The sequence below is a fragment of the Biomphalaria glabrata genome, chromosome 13, assembly GCF_947242115.1.
Source record: "Biomphalaria glabrata chromosome 13, xgBioGlab47.1, whole genome shotgun sequence".
Taxonomy (NCBI): Eukaryota; Metazoa; Mollusca; class Gastropoda; family Planorbidae; genus Biomphalaria; species Biomphalaria glabrata.
The window spans coordinates 7835273-7862864 of NC_074723.1; the positions used below are offsets into that span (position 1 = coordinate 7835273).

The 27592-nt window shown below is 37.5% G+C and overlaps 1 protein-coding gene across 1 annotated transcript; it reads right to left on the minus strand.

The window, feature by feature from the left end:
- Window positions 1-1089: 1089 nt before the first annotated feature.
- Window positions 1090-24426, minus strand: LOC106056059 (uncharacterized). The gene is made up of 2 exons (XM_056008323.1): window positions 24142-24426; window positions 1090-1980 (listed from the first exon to the last, which is right to left on the minus strand). The coding sequence occupies exons 1-2, from the start codon at window positions 24424-24426 to the stop codon at window positions 1090-1092; spliced, it is 1176 nt and encodes a 391-aa protein (XP_055864298.1).
- Between the last annotated feature and the right edge of the window lie 3166 nt (window positions 24427-27592).

Consider the following 27592-nt stretch of genomic DNA (forward strand, 5'->3'; position numbering starts at 1 on the left):
GTTTGAAAGTTATAGTTATATTTCATTGTCAAATAAATAAATATGTGCTTAAAGTAACTAACTCTAGGTGAAATTACCTAGCTGAAAATGCACTGATCGCAGTTCTAGGATATCTTTCCAGTACATTAGTTTTTTTTTTTTTAAAGAAAAACATTTTTTTTCCACTAAGATTTCTTGTACATATAAAGCAGAAATTTTAATGGCAGCTATTAGTATTCCATTGTTTCACGAGGCCATAGCTTGCGACCCATAGTCTATTAAAAAACGAAACTTTTCCCCAAAAAATCGGATAAACCCGTTTTCAGAGTATTTTATATTTGACATTAATATGTGGGCGGAAAGGGTAAACCCATTTTCACACTCTTATTATTTTTTTTTGTGACAAAATTTTGAAAAACATTGAACGGAATAGTCATTAACTACGGCCCGTAGGCCATATCCATCTACTGCCTTATCTAAGAAATGTAGGCCTACCTTTATCTTTGTGTTTTTCTGAGACTTTAATTAGGTTGCGTCTCGTGAAAATTATATGAAGTATTTTATGTATTATTGCTACTCTATGTTTTAGTGTTTTTACTTACGCACAATCATACATGTACACAATTCAACAGGTATACAATCATACATATACACAAACAATGGAAAGCAGGAAAACAAGACTTTGATAATAAAATATTGGCTGTGTTTATTATTGACTTGTGCTTGCACATACCATATTCAAACTGGTGATAAAAGATTATTCTTTAATTTCATTTCGTTAAATCATCATCAATACACAGTCGACTTGACTTATGTCTTAACAAAACATAACAGAAACCATCAAAACTAGAAAACAAAATGTTTAGAATGGAATGAAGAAACTTGTTTCCCGACGTGGCTCCTACTCAAGCTGATCATAACAGAGATTCCAACCAAGAACAAAAATGTATAAACAACAAAAAAAAAAGTTTGTGTAAAGCTTTATATTCACGATGGTAAATACCTTTTTCTTAACCGGAATAATTGCGAAATTTGTGATGGACATCAAAAGATGGAATTTGATTCATTAGAGTTAGAATTGAATGAAAGTAAACCAAATTGTTGCTACATTTAAACAGTGTTTTCAGAAACAGTCTGTAGCTCCTCCTCGGCCACATTGAACAATTTATCATCCTCTTCTTCTATTTCTCTGCGGTATATGTCGTCATCTGATTCCTTATAGGCACCATAAAGGCTTTCTTCGTCCATTGATCTCTTTGCGAATCCCGACAAACCGTGACTGCCTGAAATGGAGTCGAACGGACGTTTAGCGAATCCCGACAAACCGTGACTGCCTGAAATGGAGTCGAATGGACGTTTAGCGAATCCTGACAAACCATGGCTGCCTGAAATGGAGTCGAATGGACGTTTAGCGAATCCTGACAAACCATGGCTGCCTGAAATGGAGTCGAATGGGCGTTTAGCGAATCCTGACAAACCATGGCTGCCTGAAATAGAGTCGAATGGTCGTTTAGCGAATCCTGACAAACCATGGCTACCTGAAATGGAGTCGAATGGACGTTTAGCGAATCCTGACAAACCGTGACTGCCTGAAATGGAGTCGAATGGACGTTTAGCGAATCCTGACAAACCATGGCTACCTGAAATGGAGTCGAATGGACGTTTAGCGAATCCTGACAAACCATGGCTACCTGACATGGAGTCGAATGGACGTTTAGCGAATCCTGACAAACCATGGCTACCTGAAATGGAGTCGAATGGACGTTTAGCGAATCCTGACAAACCGTGACTGCCTGAAATGGAGTCGAATGGACGTTTAGCGAATCCTGACAAACCGTGGCTTCCCGAAATAGAATCAAAAGGTCTTTTGGCGAATCCTGATAGGCCATGACTTCCAGATATAGAATCAAATGGCCTTTTATCTAGATCTACTTCGTTTTCTGTACCAACTGACCTTTTGATTTCATTGTGGTTTGTGTTACTTGATAGTTCTTCGTCAGCCTGGGAATGAAAAAGATATAAAGAAATGTGAATGACATTTGAAGAGAAATGTCTTTCTATTTCACAAGTACTAAAAGACTTTACCTACTCTACAATTAACGGGGCTCTAATAAATAAAAAAAGGTGAAACAATATACAAAGGCATATAATGTATATCCTATAATGTTTACAGCATAATCACAAGATTTGGCTTGTCTATAAAATCTATAAGAAAAGAGACCATTCTTCAATTTCTGTAAAAAAAAGTTATTCTAGAAATGACAAATTCTGAATTCTTAATACATGTCGCAGTGTTTGCACATTCAGAGCCATAATTTTAAATGTATATTCAAGGTGTGTTGTAAATGTGTCGGCGCTATTTATTGAAATGAGTGAAATCTATAGTTTAATAACCATTGAGGAATAGCGAAGTGAAAAATGTTTTAAAATGGAAGGTTTAGGTCAGCGAAAGTAAAGTCCATTTTCAGACCTTGCGATCCCATAAGGCAGATGATGTTAAGGTCAAAGGTTAAGGAGCAGGGTTTCATATGACACATGAACCAACAGCCTTTCTTTTCCCCAACTAAAGTCAGAACCCCCTCCCCCCACCAAAAAATATCCCGAAATTTAAAATCCCAGCCTTCACAGAGATTCTAACCCAGGGCCACAGGTTGGGAAGCCAAGCGCTTAACCACTCCGCCACCACGGGTCGATTTTAAGTAAACTAACCGATCGGATAAATGGCATTTAGTGAAGAGGTTACTTTTATCATATACACTTTTTATTTCTGCGGGCCCCCCTGGGTTGTCACGCGGACCCCTAGGGATCGGTGTATTTGAGATCCACCGCACTAGGTTAACCCCCCTTGTATTTTATGACAATTAGTGTACACATGAAGGAGAAGGTAATCAGGAAACGTTTTCTATCTGACCTAGATATTTGTATTAACTCCCTTATTTAGAAAACATTTCTAGAAGTCAATGTATTACAAATCTGCAACGAAACTTAATTTCAAACATTAATACAAAATGTGAAGCTAAGTTCTGAAGTAATGAATGACACATACAGCAGCACCTCGGACCAAATTTAAATAAGAGAAAATGGTAAATTAGATCTACAGAAATAATATACATTTGGTACAATATAGAAATACATAGACAATTCAACTCGTGCAACACATAACAAAGCTAATGAACTACTATTACATGGGTCATATGACCTCTTTAACCTCTGGGGGTCAAAGTGCAGCTCACGGCTGTTTATTATTTCGCTAGATTTAATTTCACCATTTTCTCATTGAATTATTGTTTCATAGTGCTGCTTTTAGTTTGATTTTAATGAGGATTAACACGAATCTCTTCATACATGCCCTATGCAGAGCCGGTCCTAACAATTGCCGGGCCCTATGTAACCTTATCATTTCTTTTTGCATATGTGTGGCTTGAGCTCTTTTCTCTTTTGTTTATTTAAAGATCATTGTGAATGAATCGCAAGATCAAAAAAAAAAAATGAGAAAAAATGAAAAAAAATTCAAATATTAGATTTCAATTCGTTGTTCTATCAATAAAATAAACTTCTTTAATCAAACAATTTCCTGCATTTAATCTCAACGATCGAAAGGCTAAAAAAATGGAAATAAAAAAGGAACAAAAATATAATTTGAAATTCATTTCATGTTTAGTAATGAGTTTTTTTAAAAATAGGATCGTGTAGTTTAATTAAAAATACCAATTAGTGAGACGTTGTAACAAATTATAGAAGGGAATCAGTTCGTTAGAAAAAGGAACGAATAAAATTTGACAAATTATAACAAAAATAAAAATACACTGCGCACTTGTTTTTTTAGCGCAATCATTCATGTTTCGTGTCTACGCTTGTCTTTGCATTGCTGCATCAAATTACTTAATTTCTGGTTGCCAATTATGCCACAATAAGTTGTTACCAACTCTCAGTATATCTTAGCAATAAGGCGCTTTTCTTTTTTTTATTTATTGTTACGATGAAAACTGTGTTGCTGAAATAGAAGGAATTGGAAACGCTCTAGAATACATAAAGCAATGTATTGAAGAAGATACGGTGGAAGCGGCCAATGTAGTCCGCTTTACAGACTCACTTTCTTGCCTACAAGCTTTGGAGAGCCCATAGACGTGGCCTACAATACTGGAAAAATACAAGGTACGTAAGGTGATGCAATGGGTTCCATCGCATTGTGGAATCAATGGAAACGAAAGGGCCGACCGCTGGCGAAGCTAGGAACGTTTTTAGACCCACCAGTGGAGCCGCAAACATACGAGAGTGCAAGAGCCAGGCTTTGTGAATGGATGGAGCCCAAATGGTATGATAGCGCGGGGCGGGAAGTCTCTAAAACGCCCAATCAGAAATGACGAGTGGTGACAGCTAGACAGAAAGAATCAAGCAATTCTGGTATGTTTTCGCAAGTGACACTATCCGATAGAAACCTATTTCTCTAGGATTTGAGAGCACCAAGATCCCAGATTTGGACAATGCTATATGGAAAGACGAGACAGTAGAACACATCCTCAACGACTGCAGGGTGCTCAGAGCGATTTCAAAGATACGTCTGGTCTTGTAAACGATAGTAGGCCTACCGATGCAGAGTTTTTAATATTCTAATGATTGGTCCTTAGATCTAGACTTAGAAGACGGCGAGCAAACTCTCCAAATAGAACCTTTATGCGGAAATACCCGAAGAAGTAAAGTCTGTTCAAGATAAAGATATTTCTAAGCCAAACATCTGCATTTAAAAAGCTATCACGGTAACATTCATCCCGATACCCCCTTTCTTTCTCTCAGCCGTTTCCCAAGTGGTCGAGATGTAAAAAGCCTCAAGTTGCGCTAAACAAAAAGAATTAGTAACAATATATCTAATCAAACAGATTTATTATCATTTGTCTAGATCTATTACAAATTTAATTACATAACTGATCCAAACTAATGATACAATTACACTTAATATGCGCTGGGTTTTTTTTTTCAAAGTTTTTTTTTCTTGTTTTTTGTTTAAAATTATTTACAAATCACCAGATGTTAAAGAAGATTCAACATCTCTCTCAAATCTTACTTCAAACAACTTGTTCTCCCAGTTCAAATCTTCTCACGTTTTTGCCGCCTGTCCCCTTTCACCAGTAGGTACATGCAATCTAGTTCGTCCATCGTGGTACACTGACGACCTCTTTCGTCATCCGGGAAGATTGAGGGATTTACAATGCTATTTTCTGGCTCCTCGTATGGCTGGAGATGTTCGTCCGGGATATTCTGCTGCACACTGGCCAAGTTAGTCCAGCTGGAGCTAGTGTCGTTGGCCTTGCTTTTTTCTCTGACGCTTTTCTTCTGCCAGAGCTGTTCTCTTGTCGTCTGCAATTTTCACACCAGTTTTTACTGCGCGACACTGTGATGCTCTTATCACTTGATTCCGTCTCCAGGTGACATGGCCAACACACTGCATGGAATACACCAGTCAATGCACACGCACACTGAATGACTGCCTGGTCGTGTGGAATACACAAGGGAGTCCTCTCCGTGGTCCCTGGTTCGAATCCTTGCCACGCATCCTCCTTTATCCTGCGGGGAGGTTTGGGCAAGGTTATAATAATTTTCCTGAAACATCTGAAACATGTGAAACAAACAATGCAAAAACACTTTATAGGAACTCTCTTAACGTCTGTCATTCTGTCTCTTTTTCTTTCTTTCTATCATTTACTCCCTTACTATCTCTCTGCAGAGGCGGCCTTAGGGGAGGGGGTGGCGAGTGGCGCAACTACCCCATGCCACCCGCGCCTGAGGGGGCCCCCGATAGCACAAATTATATAATCTAGTTTTGTTGATTTTTCAAGCATTATGTTTCTGAATTATTACTTACGTTGATTAAGTGTCACTAAATCTGTATTAAAGGGCAGAAGGCCAGAATATCACAAGGGGAACAATTACAATACAGTTTGCATTGTCAAACGGCCAATAGTACAAAGAAAGGTACTATGTTTTTTTTAACAATAACAGTATTAGTGGTGGACGAGCCTATTAGCTTGATGTGGTACGTATATACTTTACATTTAAGGGTCATTGTCTCTGGCATGACAGTCGCCCCGGGCCCCTCGTACTGCTAAGGCCTCCTCTGCTCTCTATCTTGTCTCTTTCCATCTGTCTCTCCTTATCCAGTCTTCTTTCCTCTGGACATCAAGTTCAAGCAACTAGAAAAGGGAAGCAACCACTACAGCAACACAGCGATATACACACATGTTCACACACACGTTCACACATACACACACTGAAGTAGAGAAATGAAACTTATGTTGTGGTTTCATTCCAGGTTTTTGTTCGCAAAAAGAAACGGATTATTTGAAGCGCGCCCTTAGAGAGTAGCCGTTGTTGGTTTTGTGTCCGTCTGTCACGTCAAGATCTCCAAAAACAAAAACAAAAAAGCGCTACTGGAAAATCGATCTTAGCTTCACCTGTGGCGTGTTCGTCGAAAATATGCAACGGTTACTTTTAGTCTACTTAAAGCGAGCCTCCCCCTCCCTCCTTATCTTTTTTTTTTATGTAAATGTGTCAACGGTATTTACATACACCATTTTGAAAAAAAAATGATGCCAAATGAAGACTCACCCTCCTTTCCAGTCACGCCCCTGGAGTACGTGACTTTACCTCGCTGTATGTGTCAAAGCATAATACATAGAGCCCGTCTTTTCCTACGCCTCCATCAGCGATTCCTCAATTAAAAAAAAAATGGGTAGGCAATAATCACTGGAATCGATTACTTAGCAAGAAGGGCAGACAATAGTCACCATAATCGATTACTAAACAGAGTCTCAGACAAAAGTGGATAATGCCCTACAAAGTAATGTCATTTTCTTTTTCTTCGTCCTGGTGTCAATTCAGGGTGTTTTTTTCCCATCCCAGATGTCCACCCACTGGACACTGGCTAACTTCACAACAAAGGTTTTGTAGTCATTCTATAAGACGTCCTGCCTCGCCGATACTATTGACTTCATGATCGAAGTGTGATAACCTATTTGTTACCTTGGACAAAACTATTTTTGTACTTCATTGATATGACATTCTAGTGCTTGATTATTGTTTTGGTTCACTTTACAAATATGATTCTTTGGGGGTAAGACAGAAAGAAACAGTTACAACGTTAAAAGTGCATGGAGACCTGGTCGTCGGCAGAAGACCCTGCTACAGAAAGTAGATGTCTGGACTGACCTTCGACTGTCTGATTAAATAAAGCTGTTGCTTTCTTACCATCGCGTGTGGAGTATCTTCTTTACGCGCTTGGTTAAAACAGACTAAGGACAGCTACTGAGTGTGTGTTTATTTTGACTGATGTAATACATTTGTGTATAAACCGATCGGTCAACTGGTTTTAATTTCTATGCAAGAAACACATACACACATACATTCATACATAAATACATACACACACACATACATACATATTCATACACATACATACACATACATTGACATACATACATACATGTGTGTGTTTGTATTGACAGATTTAAAACATGTGTGTGTTTGTATTGACCGATGTAATACATGTGTGTGTTTGTATTGACCGGTGTAATACATGCGTATGTTTGTATTGATCGATGTAATACATGTGTGTGTTTGTATTAAGCGATGTAATACATAACATTGGTACCATAGTGCTGCTTCAATGTGATTCATATTGTTTTTTCATAACATGCCGGATATGACCAGCGGACCGCGTGTCTCAGTTTGCGTATCAATGATCTAGTGTATTGGATTTAGATCTATGCGAAACATGGCGAGATGTTCGATTAACACTTTTTAAATTCTTAACGAAAATGAAAGTAGACTATGAAAATGGGGTTTACCCGTTTAGCCGACATAGTCGTAGCTAACATAAAACATTGTGAAAATGGGTTTTTCCCATTTGTTTAAAAGTTTCGTTCTTCAATAGAGATAACTTTATGTGCTTTTCTTTTATTTTTAGGGTCTTCAGCTTGTGGTAGGGCTACTCTACCTATCTTAGGTGAACTGCTAGTATCTAAGAAACGTTCATGCCAAGTTTCATCTAGATTAGTCAAATGGTTTAGATTTCTATCAAAGACATATGTACATACATACAAATATTCCTACATACATACATACATAGCTATAGTACGCGGGACGTAGGAGAGGCATCACTGTTCTAAAGCTATGTGCTGCCAGACATCGCATATTAAGTGGCAAACAAAAGCTCACTAAGCCACCCCTCCACACATACAAACACATCTCATAGACCTAGACGTATCCGCTGTACAGTGCTCTGCTATCCACCAACTTGAGAATGAATGAAAAGAAGCTGAATTAGTTTTAATGTAATAATATACATATTAGCAGGGGCGTTGCTAGAAATTTTCCATCGTTTGGGGGCCCGGCCGGGGGGGGGGTGCTTGACTACTTTGGGAGCCCCTGCATTTTTCTAATATTTATTTTTAATGTAAAAAAAAATTTTTTGGGCCGCACCTCAAGTGGAGGACCGGGGTGATTTTCTAATTCTCCCACTCCTCCCCCCACCCTAGGTACGCCACTGCATCATAGAGGAAGTGAGCTCTCTTATAATTATGACAAACGCTGTGATTGTCTCGCTTAGGCACGTTCCAGAAAGATAACACTTTGAAAATGTAGAAAAGAATTGCAACTTAGTAGATTTTTACAGACACGATCACGACCTCGCCCCCCCCCCCCCCAATAGTCGAAAAGTAGAATGAGAGAAAAAAACATCGACTGATTGGCCCCGAGTACATTCTAGCGGCTGTTGGGGACCTGATTTCGAGCCCTATTAACTCCCCTGTCTGCCCGAGTAGATAGGGGCCCAACTTATGAGGCCTGTGGGAAATGGAGATCATTAGATTAGGGGGGGGGGGGGGGGGAGATGGAGAGGAACGTGGGTGAAAGAGGAGAACCTGATAGTGCCACTATTTATTGACCTATGACCTCCAAGATTGCCAGTTAAGGAGACTGTAGTGTTCATTATAAACTGTTAGGGCAGCTGCATAACATGAGAACATTGGTGTTGAAATATTCCGAAAAATGTTAAAATGCAGTGACAATGCTAAAAGGGTGTTCTCTGAAACCAAAAGTTTAAAATAATCGAAGTTTTCTTAAATGTTAAAATAAAAGCGTAAATAAAAGTTCCCCTTTCAGACCATGCGGCCTAAAGGGTAGATGATGTAAAGGTCATCTGTTTCTGTGGCCCACGGTTAACGAGGGTGTCATGTGGCCAGCACAATGACCAACCGCTTCAACTTTTCATCAAACAAAGTCATGTACCAATTAGATCTGTGTGGACTCAAAGGCGCCCCAAAGATCTCGAAATTAAAATTTTCAGTATTTATGGGACTTTACCAGGATTTAAACCCGGACCCTTACCGGATCGGAAGCCAATCACTTTACCGCTCGTTCATCCACCGAGCCTCCTACATGCTAGTAGTGACCCTTAAACAAAAATAATAATCTAAGTCAACGAATTGTTATGAAATAAACATGTCATCAAGATTTGGAAAAAAAGGTGTGTGTGTGTGTGTAAGAAGGGGTCGGGCTAGAGGTTCCAGACTTCAGATTTCACTGACACCTCTCTCTCCCAGATAAGGACGCCCCTGTTTTACTTCGAATCACAGTGAAAAACTATCATAAGTCTTGATTTATGTGTTTACCATAAAATTGTCGACTTCATATATCAATTATAGTAGGGCATAGGCTGTCAAATTATATTTCTTTCTTATCTTATATATTCAGGACGTTACTTAAAAAAAAAGAAGATAATTACGTCCAACGCATTCATGTGTCAAGCTAGTCATGCATGTTAATCAATGACTTTAACTCTGCCAAATCGTTGGTTTTCCTGGCTGATTCAGGCAACACATTGCATTCTCTTATGGCAATAGGGAAGAAGTACTTGGACAGGAAAATATGCAATAAGATAATTTCTATCAAATATAAAGCTATTCATATTTTTATCTATTTTCTTTTACTGAGTGTGTGTCATTGTGTCTGTGTGTTAGTGACATTTTTATTTGTTTAATTTACCAATTTTACAAGGAATAAATAAAAACTATTTATTAATTATAAATACATTCTGATAAATTTACAAAAACTTTTACAAATGTGTTGCTGGGGGTTCTCATTAAAAACGTCCTGTGCTAAATAGCAGGCTACCAAAATGTCTAGTACTTAATCGACGTCATCAAAACGCCCAGAGATAAATTGACGTCATCAAAACGCCCAGAAATAAATCGACGTCATCAAAACGCCCAGAAATAAATGGACGTCATCAAAACGCCCAGAAATAAATTGACGTCATCAAAACGCCCAGAAATAAATTGACGCCATCAAAACGCCCAGAGATAAATTGACGTCATCAAAACGCCCAGAAATAAATTGACGTCATCAAAAAGTCCATTGCTAAATCGACATCATCCAAACGTTTTGCGCTAAACAAATGCAATCCGAAATGTCCAGCACTAAATCAATGTCATCCAGGTATCCAGCACTAAATCAATGTCATCCAGGTATCCAGCACTAAATCAATGTCATTCAGGTATCCAGCACTAAATCAATGTCATCCAGGTATCCAGCACTAAATCAATGTCATCCAGGTATCCAGCACTAAATCAATGTCATCCAGGTATCCAGCACTAAATCAATGTCATCCAGGTATCCAGCACTAAATCAATGTCATCCAGGTATCCAGCACTAAATCAATGTCATCCAGGTATCCAGCACTAAATCAATGTCATCCAGGTATTCAGCACTAAATCAATGTCATCCAGGTATCCAGCACTAAATCAATGTCATCCAGGTATCCAGCACTAAATCAATGTCATCCAGGTATCCAGCACTAAATCAATGTCATCCAGGTATTCAGCACTAAATCAATGTCATCCAACTTTCCATGACTTCATCCAAATGCTCATTGCAGATCGTCATTAAAAGTTTAAAAAAAAAACTTTATTAAATTCCTAAACGCTGCTAGTAAGATCATTGGCAACAAAGCGCACTTGGACTCGAGAAAAACATTGCTAACAAAGTTCGTGATTTTAACATTTGACAATCACAAAGAAGATTCAAGAGACCAATGACAAAGACAAATAGACATTAGAACTCAATTGTTCCTTTGGCAATTGTATCGTTGAACAAAATGAAACATTTATAATATCTTATCTTATACAATACAGACGTTACTTCAAAAAGAAGATGAGTACGTCCTGCGCGTGTTCCTAGGTCAATCTAGTCATGCATGTTAATCAATGATTTAAATTCTTCCAAGTCATTTCTTTTTCCTGGCTGACTCAGGCAACCCATTCCATGCTCTAATAGCACTATTAGGAAAGATGTAATGCTAAACTGGGGTATGAACGTATACTTTGTGTGATGTCGACATATCGTACGAATTGTTTGCTCTAATCATGAATTGTTTTATAGTAAAACAAATTTGCTCAAGGATAATAAAGATTATTTTTATTGTTAGGAAAAAAGTAATGTTCATTCTCTGGCACTGCCAGGGTCGAGCTTCGTCAGAGACAAAACGAAATTCATTGTAGTCCCTTTAAATGTGGCAGGTCAGCAGGTTTTTGTATTGAAAACAAAAATATTGTCACGCACAACCATAAAAACATCGATAACAAGTGATGGACGCTGAAGTGAGTTGCACTGCGTCGTGTGCACTGCACACCACCCTGAGGATAATGTTGTTGTTGTATCAACGTATTAACAATTCTCTTGATTCAATTCATTTCGTTTTAAGGCATTGAAAAAATCCAATTGTGATAAAAAATAATTCTAAAATTTAAAAAAAAGGAAGAAAGGATTGTGTGTTTGGAGGTTAGGTGTAGATGTGTGTGTGGAGGTTAAGTGTAGATGTGTGTGTGTGAAGATAGGTGTGCGTGTTGCGGAGGTTAGGTGTATGTATGTTTGTGTGTGTCTGTATAAATATCGGTGGAGAGAGTGAGACATTCAATTTTTTTTTTCATAGATGAACATTTTCGGCGATAATATTTTTTTCTTTAGGAGCCCAACTCCCAGAGGTAAGCCAAATGTGACAGTTTTTTTTTTGTTTTTTTTTTTTTAGAATGCCTACAAAGACAAAATGCTATTAGGGGAAATAACCCATAAACTCATCGGGCAGCTCAAGAAATGTAAAAAGAAAAAATGAAATGCATTTATATCAAACAGAAAGTAATTTGAATTAAAGGAATTAAGAGGGAACTAAGTAAAATGCGATTTTTCTTCTGAGTTTGTCACTTGATTGAATTAACTCTTCTGTAATCAGAGTTAAAGTAAACATAAAACAAAAGTCTAATTTAAATTATTGAAAATAATTTATTTTTTTACTGTTTACAATTAAATCAGCACTAGGTATCGATGACATATCTCAAACTTTTGACCTATGTGTACACTTTTATAATTTTTGTAATACTGATTACCTCTCATCCCCTCCATACCATACTTTAATTGATGAACAGAACATAATAAATGGGTATTTAAAAAATTAGCATAGTTAATGAGATGCAGCGTGTACCCCCTCCAAAGTCTTCCCGTACCCCCGGGGATACGCGTGCCTCACTTTGGGAAACACTGCCATAGACCATCTATAGCAGAATGTGACCAATGTGAAGGCTATTGGGGATGTAAATGGAACTGTGAAATGTCCATTTCCGGACTGTCCGTTCACAGTTTTAATGTAGCTGTAGGTCTGTCTTAATGCTTTGGTTAGTGTGTGTGTGTGTATGTGTGTTTACTAAGAGTGCGTGTTCAGATACAAATCTTGGCTATCGGATTGGGTCAAGGGAATGGGTGATCTACTTCCTGCTGGTATTCAAAACAGCTCTTTGTTTCACTTAAGTAGGATGAATCAAAGGACATTTTTATAAAGTTTACATCAACTCACTCCGTCTGTCTGTCTGGTAAAAGTTCGTATATTTTATTTCTCCTACACCCGAGCTCGGATTAAGCTGAAATTGTGCACAATTATTTATTTTATCTGACAACACAAGAATCAATTTTAAAAAAATCAATTAGCTATGGGTAATTAATTATTTTGTTTGGTATCTTGAACAAGGGAAAGAAATTGTACTTGACTGAAGTAGTGGTATAAGCTGAATTAGTCCCCTTTATAGGTTTGTCTTCTGAATCTTAGTGAACATAAACATGAAATACGATAATACGACAGTATCTAACTATACAATCTTCTATGTTCATAACAGCTTCACTAGCAGAGTGGTTACAATGTCAAATTCAGGCCGTTTCCCATTTTTTTTATTTTTTTAAAATAAGGTCTATGCTTAATAGACTATGCTTAATATAAGCTTTGTTGTTTTTTTTTAAAGTATTTTAAAATATTTTCTTGTTACAAAGCTCAAATCAGCTCACTCTGTCTATCTGATAAAAAGTTTGCACACGTTATTTCTCCCACACCCACCCTAGTGTCAAGATGAACTTTAACAATTATTTATTGTACCTTATAAATCGTTACTTAATATTAACCATTTAGTCAATTAACTTTTTTTTTTTACACCGAATAGGGGAAATAACTTCCACATTATTGAGAGATATAGGAATTCGTCCTCTAAAATAATCTTTTTTTAAAAAAAAAGATTTATTATATTTTGCTTGATTTTTTTTAAGGCTTTTAAGCAGTTATGAATTAACTCTGTTAAATATAGAACAATAGTAGACCTAAACTATTCCAAATTGTAAGTACAAATATACTCTTATGATTATTGTCAAAGGTCTCATTCAAAACACAAGAAATATCTTTGGTAAAAATAAGTACAACATGATGTCAATTCCCTATTAATAAAAGGCTACCTTATGTATATATTTTAAAGGAAGCTAATCTTTAGAGTTGCGGAGTCAAGAGCCACTTTTCATGTAAATCTATCGAATGGTTTGGCAACCAAAAGAACTCTATAGAAACTTTCACATGACAAGGAGATTTAAACAAAATATATGCAAAACAAATTTTATCTGAGGAAAAGTGAGAGATTGAGAGTAAGTCTGTGTAACAGTGAAAAATAACAGAAAACAGAGAGACAGAGAGAGAGAGACAGAGAGAGAGAGAGAAAGGAGAAAAGGAGATAATTCGAACGGGAGAACAGAACATGTTAAACTGTTTTCTGTCCTAGTCCGCCATATTAAAGATAATAATGATCGTGTATCATTTACCCAAGTCTCCCCATCGATTTTTTCCTCTTCCTGTACGAAGTGATAATGTATACTAAAGTTACTTCCCCTTGCCCACCTCCCCCCCCCCTTTTAAAAATATTTTCCACTCCTCCCCTTTTAGTTTATCAATCAGTCACATCGACACCTAATACTACGGGAGGGGGGGAGGGTCTGTTCCAAATAATGATAAGCAAATCAAGTTCATTTTATTGATTGTTAGAATTGTCTATTTATGTCACTACCATGAGCTCAACATAATGTCACCACCATGAGCTCAACATAATGTCACCAACATGAGCTCAACGTAATGTCACCAGCATGAGCTCAACGTAATGTCACCAACATGACTTCGTTTTGTTGACTTGGTCTCTTGTCACTCACGCAATTAGAAAGCAATTTGTTGTCTATTGTAAAACACTTATTATTTAGTGCAACTTTGAATGGTGAGTTTTGTATCCTTCAAGGGATGGGAAAGGGAAGAAAAGACGGGACCGTTCAAGGCAGGATGTGTGGCTGAGTTCGAATCCCGACTCAAGGAAGGTTGTGTTTGCTGAACGCCTAAGGACAGCACGGGAACCTTCTACCAAATAAGACTACACTAGAGATAGGACCATGAGATAGGACCATGAGATAGGACCATGAGATAGGACCATGAGATAGGACCATGAGATAGGACCATGAGATTTGACCATGAGATAGGACCATGAGATAGGACCATGAGATAGGACCATGAGATAGGACAATGAGATAGGACCATGAGATAGGACCATAAGATAGGACCATGAGATAGGACCATGAGATAGGACCATGAGATTTGACCATGAGATTTGACCATGAGATAGGACCATGAGATAGGACCATGAGATAGGACCATAAGATAGGACCATGAGGTAGGACCATGGCGCTATGGGCACGCTATAAGCATGAAAGTTGCGCTATACAATAACACTTTAAAGAAAGGTGCTAGGTACAGCGGGTGACGATCGCTGCGTATATAATAATCTTTTTTACAAGGCCTCTATTTAAGTCACACATTTGGAGTGGGCCAAATCTAAAACCTCATGGGTGGACACGGTTTTCTAAAAAAAAAAAAAACGGCTCTTTTGATTTTCCTAGAAATTTGACAGTTGATATATATTGTGGGGAAAGGAATTACTAGCTCGTTGGTCACGCTGGGAAGTCTCTAGTTTGACTATTAAAATCTTTTAAATTAAAAAAAAAATTAATGAAAATTTGGATAGGAGACTATAAAATACTTATCTTGAGCGTACTATACGTCATCGGGTATTTCCGGCAGTGTTCCCTATTCATTGAAGAGTTTAATAAATTAATGTTCAAGACATTTTGAGCATCGTCTTCTAAGTTAAGATCTTAGAATACTGTAAAGTGTAATAGATTTATACATTCGCTAAACCATGGTTTTTTTTTTTTTTTTTTTAGTTTAACGTATGTTACAGACATGAACCATAGATGTTATGTAATTATGTTTTCATTGAAACAAATGCTGGGTGGGCGGTGGTTGCCGGGTGGTAAATTGATTGGTTCTGGGAAGACTGTTGTTTATAATTTTTATATAAGGGCACCCAACTCTAATGAATTCTTGACATTAGTCAGGGAAAGTAAAGGCGGTTGGTCGTTGTGTTTTTGAATTTTGGGATTTTTAAGGCACACTGTCCACCTAGCCCAAAAGAGTATCTGACTTTGGTTGGGGAAAAGTAAAGGCGGTTGGTCGTTCTGCTGGCCACATGACACCCTCGTTAACCAGTGACCATATAAACCTTCAGATTATTGAACCTATAGATTGCTTCGCTAAATATATTATTATTTTCGCAGTTCTTCTCTTATCTCCAGTAGTAGAGTCTGATGTTTTCTTTTCTTTCTTTCTTCCGTGACATTTGTTCATTGGTGAAAGAAAGTTACGAACACTTTGATGTTTTAACTTTTTATGTGTATGCGTGCTAGGTCGCCTGGGTGTCTGTGACTGCTTGGATCAGTAGGACAAATAAGAAATCGACTTTGTTTTGGCAGGGGAAAAAGAAAGAAAAATATAAAGAGATTTAACGCGTTTTTTTTTAATTGATTGTGTGTGTAAATGTATGCTTGATTCACCGTTTGCTAGAGCTCAACAAAGTAGCTACCAAATATTTAACGTAAATATAGAGTTGAAGCTGAAACAAATGTGATACATACATATAGTACACATAAATGAATAGCAGCACCAGGGACCACGTTTTTAAGAGAGGAAGTAGTGAATTAAATGCTATGAAAATAAGTTGTTAGTGAACGGATACTGCGAGATGGGGGGAGGGGCTAGCTAGGGCATGTGACCATTGACCACTGGGGTGGTAATTTGCATACGGGCAAAATGACTATGGACCAGAAGAATTTTTTTTTTGGACATTTTGGACATTTAGAGGTTAAGTTTGCTTAGTGCGTTATCGCTACGCGGTGTTGTCGTTTCCGGGGTCACTGGTTCGAGCCTCGGTCGGCGCAGTCCCTTATTTTCGTAGCATTTAATTCACTCCTTTCTCTCTTAAAAACTTGGTCCCTGGTGTTGCTATTCAGTTATGTTTAATATATTTGTGTATCACAAATATTAAACAGCTTCTAAAGTCTACAAGGAAAGCTTAGTTTAAATAAAACCTTCTATTAGTTCTACCATTGTACGGGAAGAATCCTCAGAATAACATAGTGAAGTCATGATCACCAATAGATCACCAAGTCTCGCACAGGTACCCGCACCCTTAGGCAAGTGGTGAGCGAACGTGGAGATTCGTGAACTATAAATCCTTAAACAAGAGAAACACGTTTACCAAAGTCAGCCCTAACTTGGAAGCGGAGAATAGGAAGGTGGAAACAGGGTCCGCCCACGTTTAACATGACGTCACACCTTCTAAGAAGACCTAAAACCAGGTAAGAAGAGGATGTGTAAGTCGCCTACCACCGATCTCTTCGGTAAGAGCTTGATGTTCTAACATGACATCGCATCTTTTTAGAAGACCCCAAATCACTGGAAAACCAGGTAAGAAGAGGCTGTGTAAGTCGCCTACCACCGATCTCTTCGGCAAGGGCTTGCCGTTCATTTGGCCGAAAGAACGGGATGGCCTAAGTTTATGTCTGTATGCTATACAACCGTTGGCGTCATAATTTATAAAACATTTGCTAGCTCGAAGGTAGCCAAACTTGTTTCCGCCAGGAAACCGTATTAATATCTAATGCTCGTGGCACTGGCTTATTTCATTTTTTCTTCCTTTTTTTTTTTTTTTTGAACACAATTTCCTGGTTTGTGGTCAGAGATTTCAAAGGGAGGGATATGTCATAGGTCGGATAGGGTCCTCGTACCGTAGGCTGTGCATCACTGGCTTGAGGTTGCTTTCCGCATCTCAAATTAGAAATCATAATTTTCGGCGTGCCGTAATACATCAAGCGAACCATAGTTTACCCACCCCTAAAATGTGGGCTTAAAAAATAAAGAAAAAAAAAACAAACTTTTGAAGTAACTTGGGTGCGTGATTCAAAAGAGACAAAGAGGGGGTGGGGAAGTTTCCTAGGTAGGTGCTTAAGGAGGAAATGAGCCCAGCGAGTGAGTGAAATTTGATGCGCTGACATCCTGTGTATCTTACTGTTGCCCCTGAATGCCATCAGTACTTCACTCAATGACGGAGGGAGAGGCTCATCAGTGTCAGTGTCACGTGGTATACGGGGAACGTCTAGATCAAACTCCACCATGAAAATGTCTTCAATTACACGAAGGGCGCCTCAGTGAGGCGGAATATAATTGGGGGAGGTTACTTTTTTTTCTGATGGCATTTTGAAAAACCCATTTCCCCAAAGATGGCATTGATCGCCCTAACCAGCCATCATCGAGATATGGTGATAAAAAAAAATCGCATTGTTGAAATCTATAGCCTATAAATGCAGCATTATTGCCATGTCATGCGTCAAAGATAAATTACACAAGTCAAGAAAATAAAAATACATGTTTTGATTTGAACATTTTTCTTTCTGTTATTTTATAGCCTATCAATGCACTCAGGAGGAGATTTGTAGATATTGAATGATTTATCTGACTTCAATGGAACTTCTAAAATATATTTTCTTGTATGATTTTGTTGTGTGATGAGAGCAGATGCAAAGCGTAGGTTGAATAATCACGTGCAAAAATTAAAACCAAAATGGCTGGAGTTTTAATTATCTTGACTATCTTAATTATCTTCTTAAATTTCCGTAAGATATCCCAACTGCGGAATAGTTTGGTTGTTTTACTGGCTACGAGGCGCAGTGGCTGAGCGGTAAAGCGTTTGGTTTCCGAACTTCCGGGTTCGAATTCTGGTGAAGACTGGGATTTTTAATTTCGGGATCTTTGAGTACACCCAGCTCTTAAGTTCGGGTACCTGACACTAGTTGGGGAAAAGTAAAGGCGATTGGTCGTTGTGCTGGCCACAGAAACCATTGTACTTTATATCATGACCTATAGATCACATTCTGAAAGGGGAACTTTTACTACACATGTTTCGTTGGATATCATTCTAACTTATAATAGGCTTTCATTATATATATATATATATATATATATATATATATATATATATATATATATATATATATCATGGGCGTAGCCAGGATTTTTTTTCGGGGGGGGTTTGGGGGGGTGATTTTTTTTCTACCCCCCCGACCCCCCCCCCCCCCCCCCCGAAAAAAAATTATATGTATTTATGTGTGTGTGTGTGTGTGTGCGTACAAAATCTTTATTACATTCTGACCCTTCATTCTTTCGGAAGACGTTTATTGTGCCCTAGAATAGGTTCTTCCGTGAGTTAGTGGAAAAATTGTAGATTCCCCGCCAATACTAGCAAAGGGGTCTGGGGGAGCGCTAGGAGCTCCCCCAGCGCGGGGCGAAGCCCCGCCGCCAAGCACTATTTCTGATATTGAAAACCAACAAAATGCATATTCTGAGGTATCTACAGTGCATTTTCCTGCTATTAAAAAGTTCTATTTCAAAAACCTAATGTGTTATTCTTACTGACTTAGACCCTCCCTCGTCGTTCGGCGCATTTGCCATCAACCTGTTTTCATAAAATTGTAGACTCCCCGCCATTACTAGCAAGGGGGTCTGGGGGAGCGCTAGAATCTCCCCCAGCGCGGGGCGAAACCCCGCCGCCAAGCACTATTTCTGGTATTGAAAGCCAACAAAATGCATATTCTGAGGTATCTACACTGCATTTTCCTGCTATTAAAAAAGTTTTATTTCAAAAACCTAATGTGCTATTCTTACTGACTTAGACTCTCCCACGCCGTTCGGAGCATTTGACGTCAAGCTGTTTCCATAAAAATCTGTCACTGATAATGTCTGAAGCCTATTCCCACCTACCATGAGGACCTCCATGAATGAGTGGCGTCAAGTTGTACTAGGATATCATTGCAACTCTTTTTATGCGTAATTCATTTTGTCGGAGAACATGTCCCGCAAACCTTATGCGTCGTTCTCTCACAATCTTACTAAGGGGTCGACTCCTAGTTCGGCAAAGGATTTCCTTGATTTAGACCCGATCTCTATAACTGACTCCTAAAATCTGTCTTAGCCATCTTTGTTGAGACACATGTAGTGTTTTTCGATTTCGGTAGATGACTATTCACTGCAGTTTATAAATGGAGCCCTGCCACTGGTAAAAATGTGTAACCTCTCTTGAATACGCTCTTGGAATTAAGTGACTGTAGTTTGCATTAGATTTTATATCGAAAAGAGAAGTTTTAACGTCAAAATTCTTCTGTTGGGGGTTTTCCACCTCAAAATGCTCTGTAGGGGGAGCTTAAACTCAAAACCATCTGGAGGGGTTTTAAACTTTAAAAAAAAGTCATCTGTAGAAGAAGGGTTTAAAATCAAAACCCCCGATTGGCTTGGCTACGCTCAAATAATTTTAGTGTGTAATTTGCTTTTTTTTATATTGAAGATGTATTTTCAGCACCCAACCCCTCTCAAAACCCCTTTCGGCAACGCTCATAGCATTTTGAGTGCGTAATTTGTTTTTTTTCTTACACTGAAGATGTTTTTAAATGTATCCTCAAACCCCCCCTGGCGGGGGGTTTAAACTCAAAACCCCTTTGACTACGCTCATAGATTTTAGAGTGAGTAATTTTCTTTTATTTATATTGAAGAGGTACTTTTTAGCTTCAAACTCCACTGGAGGGTAGTTTAAACTCAAAACTCCTTTGATTACACTCATAACAAAATTTTAGACGGGGTTTTAAAATCAAAATCTTCCTTAACTGTGTAACTTGGAATTAGGGGATTTTCGTTTGCATTTTTTTTTGTTTTGTTTAATAGAAGAGGGAAAGTTAACTGCAAAAACCCCAGGTAGGGGGTTTAAAACTCAAAACCCCTGGTAGGGGGTTTTAAACTCAAAACCCCTAGTAGGTTTTTTTTAACTCGAACCCCCCAGGTAGGGATTTTTAAACTCGAACCCCCCTGGTAGGGGGTTTTAAACTCGAACCCCCCTGGTAGGGGGTTTTAAACTCGAACCCCCCTGGTAGGGGGTTTTAAACTCAAAACCCCTTTGGTTGTGCTGGGGCAGGTGATGGTTTAGTATTAAAATCTTACCTAAAATAAACAAAATCAAAGCAAAAAATCAGTCACTAAATTCCGACTCCCCCTCTTCGGGGGGGGGGGATTTCATTTCGGGGGGGGTTTGAACCCCAAAAACCCCCCCCCTGGCTACGCCCATGATATATATATATATATATATATATATATATATATATATATATATATATATATATATATATATATATATATATAGATAGATAGATAGATAGATAGATAGATAGAAAATAGAAAAACATTTCTTAAGGGCCCAAAGTAACAATCTATTTATGGGCTACTCTGTTATACCAATCCAATCTATTACTGGGCTTATAAGAAAAAAACAACAAGAACAAGTTGTCTCCCTTCTTGCTTCTGGCTTTAGGTCAAATTGTATAAAAATTTATTTTCCCGTTTAGACCAGTAGCAATTTAATAACCTTTGACTCTTGCATCTTATTTTACAAATAAAGTTATCTCTCCTCCCCCAGGGGAGATCTGAATAAGTGAGCGAATGGCTAAGGTGACTTCCCTTGCATCGCACAAGTCTTTTTTTTTTCTTTTTCAACTATATTCTCAAGACTGGATTCCGCGTCTACGAATGACTTGGTCATTTTTCTTTAGGGCACTTGCAGTTTCTCTGATGACCTTTGCACTTTACCGTATTGCAGTCACGTAACCAAATAGAAAAGTGTATTGAGAAGCTAAAAACAATTGCGGTTGTTTTCAACAGAAAGAATTTCAGAGAAGGTCGTGTAATTTTTTGTTCTGTTTTATAAATAGACTGTGTTTTGAAGTATCTAATGGTTTGTCCATTTGTATTTTTTTTTTGGTCCAAGGAATCCTTTCAATTTTTCCCCCAAAAATGAAATTGTGATCTGTGTAGTGTAAGTGTAAAAGTAAATAAATCACACCAGGGCCGGATTTAACTATAGACAACACAAGCCATAGCCTAGGAGCAGTAGTTGCTGACAATATCTCATCTAGACTTAGACAATCTTTTTAATAATAATAAAAATAATCTTTATTGTCTTACAATTTGTGCATTGCACCAAACAAAACATTATAATTATAAAAAAACAACAAAATGTACATTCACACCAGACTCACTCATAATTTACATGGGAAAAGTTTATATCAGATTGTCTCTATTTAATGATTTGATTGCCAGGGGAACAAAATAATTTTTGTGTCTGTTTGTCTTTGCTATCGGTGTCTTGTGTCTCTTTTGTGATGGCAAAATCACAAAATCCTGACCCAATGGGTGATTGTTTTTATTTCTATAATCTTTTTAACTTTTTTAAGGATGTTTGTCTCAAACAGCTGCTCAAATGGGGTTTGTTTTTTGCCAATGACTTTACCAGCAGCATTTAGGATTCTCTGGAGTTTATTTTTATTTTTAGTGCTCATATTGCCATACCAGGCAGTGATATTGAAATTTCAAAATATTGCCGATGTGAGCGTGATAAAACATTTTCTCAATAATCGTAATCTTTGATGTCCTTTTTTGCTGATATAATCATTATTTGCAGTAAAATTTAGTTTATTGTCTAGGATAGTACCAAGGTATTTAAAAGTTTGCACTATTTCAATAGTCGCTCCAGCTTTAAAAACAATATCATTTTCCTTCTTTTCCCTACGAAAATCGATTATCATTTCTTCGGTGTTTTTGACATTTAATAATAAAAAATTACTTATTAGTATTTTTGACTCTCAGTGGGGCATAGGGCCGTATTAGTATTTTGCCATTGGACTCTGGTCAGTTTCCCTGAGTTTGGTCCATTTCCTTCCTGGCGTCGCTAACAGATTGTTGGCACATCAACTTCCCATGTACTTTTACTGGTGTGAGTCATGAACTCTTCTTGAGAGGAATCAAAATGACCAAGGTACTTTTGGCTTTGTGCTTTAGTGGTTTCTCATCTATATGGTACGAAAAAGTGCCATACACTATGGCTGAAAAACTAGAAAAAAGTTAACTTTTTGGTGTATCCGGCCTTTAAAAGATAAGACCTGTTGATATTTTGATTTTTCTAGATATTAAACAGTTGATGTATACCGCTGGGTACTGAATTGCTAGCTCGTTGGCCACACGGGGAAAACTCTAGTTAGACTGTGATCATTTTTCAAGTTAAAAAAATTTAAATAAATTTAAATTTGGCTAGAGAACTAGACCTAGGATTCTCAGGGAAAAAGGGGGAAGGGTCAGAGTAAAAAAAAAATGTTCCCTTGTTTTTTACTCTAACATTCATTAATTTTTAAGAGAAAAACAATCGCTCTTTAGGTGTTATAAAGTTGGTATTGTCTTTTTAAAAGTATTATTAACGTTTTTCTTGTTTTTTTTTAGCTGGCAGCATTGAAGTTTAATTTAGCGGACGTGACATTGTTTAGTTTAGCAGACTTGACATTGTTTAGTTTAGCAGCCTTGACATTGTTTAGTTTAGCAGACTTGACATTGTTTAGTTTAGCAGACATGACATTGTTTAGTTTAGCAGACTTAACATTGTTTTGTTTTAGCACACTTGACATTGTTTAGTTTAGCAGACTTGACATTGTTTATGACATTGTTTAGTTTAGCAGACTTGGCATTGTTTATGACATTGTTTAGTTTAGCAGACTTGACATTGTTTAGTTTAGCCGACTTGACATTGTTTATGACATTGTTTAGTTTAGCAGACTTACCCTTGTTTAGTTTAGCAGACTTGACATTGTTTAGTTTAGAAAACTTGACATTGTTTAGTTTAGCGTAGAAATTCTTCTGATCACAAACTTTCGACACTATCTACAGAGTTATCTCCTCATGAACTCTCAATCAATAACTTCTATCACTTGGTCATCACATTTTAATTAGCAGATATATTTGAACTGGAGAGACAAGGAAAGAAATGCCTCGTTCATTAATGAACTGTATTTGCACAAAAAAGAATCGATTACTTTGACGTCTTGGTGCAGTACAAGAAGCTCCAGTAAGTATCGCGTAATCTTTTCAAGAAGCTCCAGTAAGTATCGCATAACCTTTTCAAGAAGCTCCAGTAAGTATCGCGTAATCTTTTCAAAAAGCTCCAGTAAGTATCGCATAGTCTTTTCAAGAAGCTCCAGTAAGTATCGCATAATCTTTTAAAGAAGCTCCAGTAAGTATCGCGTAATCTTTTCAAGAAGCTCCAGTAAGTATCGCATAATCTTTTCAAGAAGCTCCAGTAAGTATCGCATAATCTTTTCAAGAAGCTCCAGTAAGTATCGCATAATCTTTTCAAGAAGCTCCAGTAAGTATCGCATAATCTTTTAAAGAAGCTCCAGTAAGTATCGCGTAATCTTTTCAAGAAGCTCCAGTAAGTATCGCGTAATCTTTTTAAGAAGCTCCAGTAAGTATCGCATAATCTTTTCAAGAAGCTCCAGTAAGTATCGCATAACCTTTTCAAGAAGCTCCAGTAAGTATCGCATAACCTTTTCAAGAAGCTCCAGTAAGTATCGCGTAATCTTTTCAAAAAGCTCCAGTAAGTATCGCATAACCTTTTCAAGAAGCTCCAGTAAGTATCGTGTAATCTTTTTAAGAAGATCCAGTAAGTATCGCATAACCTTTTCAAGAAGCTCCAGTAAGTATCGCGTAATCTTTTTAAGAAGCTCCAGTAAGTATCGCATAATCTTTTCAAGAAGCTCCAGTAAGTATTGCATAATCTTTTCGAGAAGCTCCCCCATATTTGTTCTCTCTAGCAAATTAGCCGTGATATAATGACGGCCCCTTGAGGAACGGCTTTTGGATAGTAACATGTTTATTGGCACTTTCTTCCATCCCCGCCAGTGCAATGGACTCGATCCCTAGGTACCCCAACGAGGTTTTTGTTTTGCTTCCGTATCGGCCTAATCGTCTCTTCTAACGGCCGTTTCCACGTTGAGGCTGAGAAACATTGCCCCGGCCAGGATTCATGTATAAGAACTTCCTAGCAAATCACTTATGGCCCCAACAATCAAACTGTCTACGTAACAATGAAGGCAAAGATCAAGCGAGGTCAAGAGAAGCAAAGGTCAAGTGAAGGAAAATAGTAAAGAAGCATTACTTTCATTTTTATGCCATGTCAAAGGGCAATGTCGAAACAACCAAGTGATCCATTTAAACAAGTTTGTTATAGGCAAGTTTGATATCAGCGAGTTGCTATACGCGAACTTTATGTAAAGAGATTCAACATTAGGCATACAGTACTTTATCTCATACACAGCGACTTTGTTACATACACACTCACACATCTGTCGTGAACGGACGGACTTCCACTGCTCATTTATTATGTAACCAATTCAATTAACTGACCAGTGCCCCGAAATGAATTGCGGGCTCATGTCATTGTGACGTCACGCGCTGGCGGAGCACATAAAAGTCTGAGTGACGTCAAGACCTTGACCTCGTAAGTAGGGTAGCTCTTTCAGTGAAAAAAAAAACAAAAACTTGCGAGGTAACGGCTTATTTGCGTGATGTCTTTCAAAACAAGGCCCTAATTTGATGGCGTCATAGTTGTTGTTTTTTTAATGGCTGTAACTTTTTACCCTATTTTCGAAATAGGTAGAGAACATTTTTTTAAAATCTCTTTGAAGATATGTCCTACTTTTTTCAGCTGCATCAGTCAATCGTTTGCTTTCATCTGTCTCTCACATTCATAATAGTGTTGAGTCTCAGTCCTTCAAAAATTCCTCTACAAAATTCATTGTATAATAAGTAAATTGCATGTCGTTCGGAGATGAATAAATAAATGAATGATTGAATGCTACTTATTAGGCATTTATGCATAGTAAAAACTGCAGCGTCGTCTAGTTCATTTGTCCTATATACAAAATTTATAAAATGATACATTTGTTTATATCGAATTTCCAAAACAATAGTGAGCTCCTGAGTTTGGGCCTTGCCTTTATAGTAATAATAATAATAATAATAATAATAATAAACTGGTATAGGCCTATTTTGACCGACAAAACGGTAGATTTTAATCGCCCTGATCTGCTGCTCATCGATAAAAAAGAAAAAGCCGATACCATTATTGACATCTCCGTACCACTGTATCATAATTTAAGAAAAACTGAGTTGGAAAACCAAGGAAAATATGGGAACCTAGGCTTGGAGATTAAGCGTCAATGGAAGTTATCTAAAACAACAATATACCCCATTGTTATATCAACCGAGGGGAAAATAACAACTGACCTCACATATACCTTCAAGGCCCTTGGTTTTCCTAGGAACATTCTCGTTGCCTGTCAGAGGGCGGTACTGCTGCAGACCTGCCACATCACCAGAAAATTCCTCAGTGGAAACTGATAAAGGGAGACTACAATGAATTTTTTTCCCTTTAACGAAACTCGACAACACTGACAGCGCCATAGAATGAATACTCGTTCTTTTCTAACACAATAATAATGAAAATAATAATAATCTTTATTATCCATTATAAATTTTGTCTTATAATTTGTGCATTACTCCAAACCAACTAACTATAGAAAACCAAAATATACATTCACACCAGACTCACTCATAATTTACATGCTGTCAGGTTTAGGATTTATTTGCTCTTTTAACTAGCTGTCTACTAATAAAGTCCCGGGGTTCAACCTGACAAGAACATCACTCACACACAGTCGTACATACAGTAAACAACAAGGCGAATAGTTTAAATAACAACAAAAATAAATGAATTTAATTGTATGAAACATATATGTGTATGTACAATGAGGATGATAAATAGACAATGTATATATTAGATATATATATATAGATATATATAATAGGTATATATAAAGATATTCACTAATTAATTTAAGCACCTTTGCTACTGCTATTAACTTGTCACCCTGGCTTTATGGTCCACCAGACTCTGACCGACTGGCGTCACAACACTGCCAACCTCGGTAATAGTAAGGTTAGACCTCAGATAATCGCCAATTTGACAATGACAATGAAAAAAACTGCAATATGTATTTCTGAGACAGCAAGCGACGCCCACAACTCCAACACTGGCACCCTATAAACGAAATAAACACAATATTCTCAACTTCTACACTAAAAATAGAAAGAGTGTCAACCTCATACCACATACAATAATAGATATCACAAACGAATAACTCACCCTAAACAGGGGTCCCAAAAATCCAACTGAATAATAAGTCCGAGAAACTGGTACAGACAAATAACGCTTTACGGGCCAACACACCGTCCGCTACAACCAAACTCAGAGGGTGAACTGCCTCATGACAAAGAATGACCGATAGATGTCTCCGGACTTTGTGACGTAGCAAAACAATTCAAAACAAAAAAATACAAGACACTCTCGCCCCGTACACGTACTACCAGTAGAGGAAATAAAAAAAACAGAGTTAGGAGAAAGAAATAGACACTTGTCTATACTACGCGACACATGCCACATGTTTATATCAGATAGTCTGATTATATTTAATAATTCACACGAAAAAGAGGTGAGTCTTTTGTGTCTTGTTTGTCTTTGCTATAGGTGTCTTGTATCTATTTTGTGACGGTAACATCACAAAATCCTGACCCAAAGGGTGATTTTTTAATTCCAAAATCTTTTTAGCTTTTTTAATGAATGTTTTGCTCAAACAGCTATCCTAATGGTTTGTTGTTGTTGTTTTTTGCAAATAACTTTGCCAGCAGCATTTAGGATTCTATGAAGTTTATTTTTGTTTTTAATGTTCAGATTGCCATACCAGGCAGTGATATTAAAACTTAAAATATTGCAGATGTGAGCGTGATAAAACATCTCCAAGGCCTTTTCGCTAACTTTAAATGAGGACATTTTTCTAAGTAATCGTAATCTTTGCTGCCCTTTTTTGATGATATGATCAGTATTTGCAATTAATTTTAATGTAT